At 39.6% G+C, this 6,655-nt stretch overlaps 1 protein-coding gene across 1 annotated transcript; it reads left to right on the forward strand.

Moving 5' to 3' along the window:
- Positions 1–38: 38 nt before the first annotated feature.
- On the forward strand, positions 39–5,970 carry slc46a3 (solute carrier family 46 member 3). Its single transcript, XM_034550805.1, has 6 exons — positions 39–147; positions 721–939; positions 2,522–3,398; positions 3,906–3,989; positions 4,186–4,342; positions 5,228–5,970. Exons 2-6 carry the CDS (start codon positions 742–744, stop codon positions 5,343–5,345), a joined length of 1,434 nt encoding a protein of 477 aa, XP_034406696.1. The 5' UTR covers positions 39–147; positions 721–741; the 3' UTR covers positions 5,346–5,970.
- Positions 5,971–6,655: the final 685 nt, after the last annotated feature.

Raw genomic sequence — 6,655 nt, forward strand, 5'->3', positions numbered from 1 at the left:
GCGGGACTTCAGCGTTCCATAACAACAGCGGACCTAAGTACCACACACTTCTCTTTTAACCAGGAAACAAACGTCAGCTCTTAAACTAATGTCTTGCAGGTTTTATAATTACTTAATCAAAACATGATCCGAGCGTCTCTTTAAGAGGTAAGAGTTATACTGCATGTTCTTGTCAACACATTATGATACATTGAGGTTAAGTTAAAGGCTAAGTTGTTGTTGTGTTCAATTGAGTGTTATGTGTGTTAAACATTGAACTAGCACCGCTTATTCTGCAGTGTTGACTGAAACAAAGTTTAGAGTAACGTTCCAAGGTCGTTATCTTATTTTCAAACTGTCAGATACTGTTGGATCAATAATGCACTTGAAATGTATGTCTGATCGATGATCCTTTAAAAGCAACCAAATATTATCTAAACTTCCACGTAGAATCTGTCTTATGACTTGTCTCCTGCATAATATTGATGAAAAATACTGTGGATGTCATAACCCGTGAAACCGAATATTGAAGTGAAGCGTTGAAGATTGCAATTTACAACAACAAAACGGTCTTTATTGAGCTGTTAGTATAAGTTATTTCCATTTTTAAGAACATTTAATTGTCGTGTGACTTAAATACCCAACTCATATCTGCTATGACATGTCTTTTTTTATTGAATTTATTTACTATCATGTCTGTGCTTATGTTACTCTAAATGTGTTCTCCTCATCCTTTTTTAGGGGATATTGCAGCCCCTCAAAATGAAAGGTCTTTTCCTCGTGGAGCCTGTGGTTGCACTGTACGCTTTCTCCAGTTTTCTCATCTATCCTCTTGTGCAGCAGTATGTGTACCGGAGGCTCTGGCAGGAGCTGACACACACCCCCTATCCCATCTCTGACAATGCCTCCAGATGTGCAGATAACAACAACAGCAGCAGCAACCAATCAAGCTACCATGAGGTTAGTCACTAATCACTGGATGTATTTAAGTAACTCAAGGTAAACGGAGTATTCTCAATTACCAATATTTTTTGAACAAGTTGATTTTTTTGTCTCTTCCAATACATCGCGCTAAGAATGAATGCACTGGTATTAACTCCTCCAGTATCCACTTGAGTAACATTTTATTCAGTATAAGAAGTACTAAGATTTTGTAATGGCATAAATTCTTTTACTACTACTATTATATTATCTGGCAACTACATTACACACATTTTTCAGACAGGATGAAAAGCTTCTGCTCTTCCTCGTGTTTTCTGCCTCCTACATTGTTAGGTATGTGAACACAGCCTCAGCCATTTCTGTGTGAGGCTTTATGTGTGTTGAGCAATAATACTGAGAGAAAGTAACCTGGAGCTCAAAAGCCAATAAGGCTTCATGCATAGGTGCATCATCCACAACTGCAGACACGTACGTACTAGATCCCCTCTTGCAACACAGCTCAGGTTAATTATCACATATGTTTCAAGTGTCAAGGTTTTATTTGCCATTTGTGCCTAGACCAACAGTCCAGACATATTGGAAATCTTGTGCAGGGCTATCTGAGTCAACAGTTTAGAAATAACACTATAATAAGAAAGAAAAAATACAAAATATAAAAGAAAACACTATACATAATCACTTATTAATTCGCAACAAGTAAGACTGCAGCACACCAAGGTCTACCACCTGTAAACATTTAGAAGAAAAAATGTTCTCTCCAAAAATAATCTATTAACATATTTATAGAGGAAGAATGAAACTAAGCAGAGAAGTGAGAACAAACACATTAAACTTGTTAAACACAAAACATATTTTGGGAAATAGCAACTTCTGCACCTGGACTGGAGAATGCTTTTTTTTTGGCTTTGAATAGGAAAACCTCACAGGATGCACAAATGGCAGAGCTTTTAAGTTTCATAACATTGGCATGTCACTCTTTATGTTTAATTTGTGTCATTTGCTGGATGATTGGGAACTTGAGGGTTGTTATTTTTAGACTTACCCATGTTCTCTCTTTCTGTGTTTTAAAAACATTTTTGTTGTTGTCTTTTCACCACAAATAGAACGCATATATACAGAAATGAAAAACAAGTAAAAATAACAACAACAAGATTAAAAAGGAGGGTCTGGTTTGCTCCGTCTTCTCAAAAACTTGATAAATCCTGATAAACATTCAAGCATTCTCATCTACACCATCCATCTTGGGATGGTGGCTCTTATCGTGTCTCTTCGTAATAGCCTTTTTACTAGCTGCTAGCAGAATTTTCAGCAGATACCTGTCTTCCCTTAACACGGTATCTGATATTCTCATATTACAAAAGTAGAGAAACAGACAGCACTTAGGTGTGTCATAGCCAGAATTTTGACAATAACCTTCTGGATATTTCCCCAAAACTGTACAATTTCCGGGCACAGCCAAAATATATGGGAATGGTCTACATTTACTGCCCCACATTTCCTCCAACATGGTTGAACAATAGACAGATATTTGCTTGTAATTTGGGGAGTAATAAAGAATCTAATTATATTTTTCCAACAATGTTTTTTTCTGTGTTTTCAGGAGGTACAGAGGCAGGCATCTCTCTTCACCCTTTACACAGAGCTCTTCTCCACAATCCCCTCTTTGGTTGTCACCCTCCTGCTCGTGGCCTATAGTGATCGGGGAGGACGCAAGGTCACAATCGTCATGCCTTTGATTGGCACGTTAATATACACCCTGGCCTTGCTGTCAGTGTCCTACTTTGAGCTCAATATTTACTTGCTCATCGCCGCCTCGTTTTTCTCTTCTCTGTTTGGTGGCTTGGGCACATTCCTGGGGGGCTGTTTCGCCTACATAGCGGACTTGTGCGAGGATGGCCGTCAGAAGACACTGCGCATGGCTGGAGTGGACATGATGATCGGCCTGTTATCTGGGGTGGCTGCAATATCCACAGGCTACTTTCTGAGAGCAGCAGGCTTTAACTGGCCTTTCATAACCTCTGCGTTGTGTCAGTGTTTGAACCTGCTCTTTGCAATTTTCATCCTAGAAGAGACTGTGACGAACACTAATGCCGTGATTTCAGATGGGTCTCCTCACCGCTCAGCCATGAAACAAATGATCTATGGGGTCTACTACATGTTTGCAAGGGCCAGCCACAAGAATAAGACTCTCTTGGTCCTCCTGATACTCATCTTCATCAGCTTCTCCTTCGCCTATGTGGGTGGGAGCTCCATAATGACGCTATATGAGCTGAATAAGCCACTCTGCTGGAGTGAGATTTTGATTGGCTACGGCACAGCAATGTCCACCACAATGTTCCTGGCCAGTTTTGTGGTAGTGTCAGCGTTCACGTACTGGGGTGTGCCGCAGCTGGTCATTGTCCTGACGGGGATCCTGTCCGTCATATCAGGCATGGTCCTGTTGGCGTTTGCTAAGACCACTTTTCTGATGTTTATGGGTAAGTAAAACTTCCATAGCAGCTGTGCTGCTTTAAACTAGTAATATACTAACAATAATAATAGCCTTTGAATCTTAGTGGAAATCACCAAAGTCTTATTTGTCAGGAACAGAATTAAAATCGACACCTGGTATATTCTTTCCTAACCCTGTTTTCAGCGATGTTGAATTGTAAAAATCACATGACGTATATTAAATATAACAGACATTTACAGTACAGATTATATTATGAATAAGTTAACATAACAGGTGCGTTGCACAGGTTATTGATTGACAGAACATGTATTTTATTAGAGTATTGCATTGTATGCAGATAAATATATATAATTGTTATATAATGTCACTCCATTATTTATTTTTTTGTAATGTTGCCATTGTACGGATGAGTTGAATTAGACTTTTTTTTTCTTTAATTGTGATGTGTGTATTTTACAACTTTTTTGTGGGCACATTATGCATTATGAGACATAATATATATAGTCTGTCTTCTGTTATTTGTTAACCACAGTGAGGGTGCCAATGCTTCTGTCCATCATGCCTTTCCCCGTTCTGCGCTCCATGACATCAAAGATCATCTCAAAGTCTGATCAGGGTGAGTGGGTTCACCGCTCTGCAGGAGCCACAGAGCTGTGTCGCTGCGTTTATAGACTCAAGGTCCACTGAGTAGTTTCCTATCCCAGCAACTTCATGATGGGCTTGAAAACAAAGCACTTGCACGTTTCTGTTGTTTAGCGGCCCATCACTTCTTAAAACTTGTTTGTTCTTCTCTCCTGGATGTGTTTTTGCAGGAGCCCTGTTTGCCTGTCTTTCCTTCCTGGAGAGTTTAACTACAAATGTGTCGACTGCAGTTTTCAACAGCGTCTATGCAGCTACGCTGGCGTGGTACCCTGGCTTCACCTTCCTGTTGTCTGCAGGACTCTGCGTCATCCCGTTACTTATCCTTGGGTAAGTTGTACATTTTGCCAATGTAGAGAACACAACAGTAAATGACTGTACCAGCACATGTTTTTGTACTATGCAAATAGTTGAACCCGTAACATAATTAAAGCATACAACCACACGTCTCAAAACGTCACATGGTGTCCAGAGAGTATTCTACCCAAAGTTTATTTGTTCATTCTACAATAAAAACAGAGCAGTTTATGATTAGTGTATGCTGAGTTATGTGTGGAGCTGTATTCAGTGGATTGAGTTACATTCACCAAACAAACACCCTTTTTTTCAGCTGAGTCACTGTTTACTAGAAAAAGAGAAATGCCGTCGGTGATTTGGTCGCTCAGGAAACCAGAATACTTGGTTCCTAATTCCTGCATTCATCACATCCAACTTCCCTCAACAAACTGGTTCCCTCTTCATGCAGTAATAGAAACTTCTGACATGGTACACTGTGTTCTTCCATTTGTTTGGTTACACTGAGTCGGCAGAGGAGTGCTGCTGAGTCAGGGAGGGTTAGCGTGAAACATGAAACTCTTTGGGTGAATTCATCTCTGTCACATGCACTGCTTCTTCGGTTACATGGTAATTATAACAAAGCTACTCGGTCAGCATCTCGGCATAACAGCCAAGGGTGGCATGGGTCACACATAAAGAAATCTTATTTTCTTTTCCCTGGGTCATGTTCAGCATTGTTACGCCTGGCAGCTTGTGCACTAATTGAGACTTATATCTGGTTGCAACTTTGGAAACATCAGGGAGAACATGTGCCACTCAGGCAAGCTGAAGCAGGTGTGCACACAGGAGCTTTGTTGAGAAGACGGTTGCCTAGTTTATTTGGAATTGGTGGGGACAGAAATGTGGGCTTCTCCTTATGCCTGTTTTTCGACGTTTTAGGGCGGTGGGTCTGACAGGATTGGATGTTGCCGAAGAGGTCAAAGATCAAGAGCCTCTCTTCCAAGGAGTGGAGGATATTGTCGAAGATCAGAACAGCAACCACTCTGTTCTTACCTGAGCCACTTCCTACCAAAACATCACCAGCACCTCATTTTAGCCTTCTGTGTTTTATTCTTAGACACTTTTTACAAAAGTACCTCATTGTTAATAATGCAGGTTTCATATTTATTTATTCTGCTATTGAACTTAAATTTGTATGAAGATACAACAGGGAGTTTTTTGGGGAGGTAAAGCAGGGATGGGATGTGAAGTGAAGTGCATCCAACATAACAGGTCAAATGTTAAGAATCATTGCACGTTATTTATACCTCCAAATTGCCCGACTGTGACATTACTAACTTTTTTTTTTTAAATGGTACAGTGTGAAATGATTTGTATTTTTAGTGCAATGTTCGTCAATGCCTTAACAAAGAGTTCAACTGTCACTTGTTTTCAAGAAGAAATTTCAGGAAACACCAAATGCAATATAAGGCAAATGCACAATGTTGATGCATTTAATCAACTGAAACCTACATTAAGTGAAATACAATACATATTATAGTATACATGTATAAAAAACATGTATACTACATGTCAACTTTATTGTTTGATGATCATAGGGATGATAAGGAAGGAAAGCGCCCAAACAATATCATGATGTTGATAACAGGAAAAACTACAAAAAATAAAACAATTAAACATTATTCAGTGGGTTTTCTCATTGGGATTGGATAGAAAATATAACATGAACAATGGTGGGTGTTTTATCAAATGGGACAGAAATATTTACTCTTAACTGTGCCACATGTGAGTTAAAACAGGATGAAACTTTAGGTATATGTTTAAGTGGAACATCCAGGGGGAACTCCTGAGTGTTGTTTTGTGACTCAATTCCAAATCGAAGTATAATTGCAAACACAGGGATTTAATTGGTGGGTTTGTGTTTTTTTTGTTTTTTGTTTTGTGCAAACCATCAAACAAACTAGAACGGGCACTCGGTAGAGCGCATACCTTCGCCGCAGCCAGTTTTTGGTACTTGGCATGAGAGTGTGGGGAACAGTAAATTGATGTAACTTGATACCAGATATTGTGGTAAACATCACAAAAGAATTATGTATGAACATCAGCCTTGATTTATGATTTTGACCTTTGTATGTCGCATGAGAGGGTGGGGAACAGAACAGTGAACATTTTGGTGCTGTTTTCATGCAAATTGGATAAGAATTGACTGTGTTATGACAAACCCCGCACATTTTGCAAGGTCGTGACCCCCCCTGACCTTCGACCCTCAACCGCTAAGAAGGGTTATGACGTCATTGTATCATGTCGTATATCACAAGATCGGGCATTGAATTCTGAACATTTTGGCATTAGTTGCATGCCAATTGG

The sequence above is a fragment of the Cyclopterus lumpus genome, chromosome 14 (genome assembly GCF_009769545.1).
Source record: "Cyclopterus lumpus isolate fCycLum1 chromosome 14, fCycLum1.pri, whole genome shotgun sequence".
NCBI classification, from domain to species: Eukaryota; Metazoa; Chordata; class Actinopteri; order Perciformes; family Cyclopteridae; genus Cyclopterus; species Cyclopterus lumpus.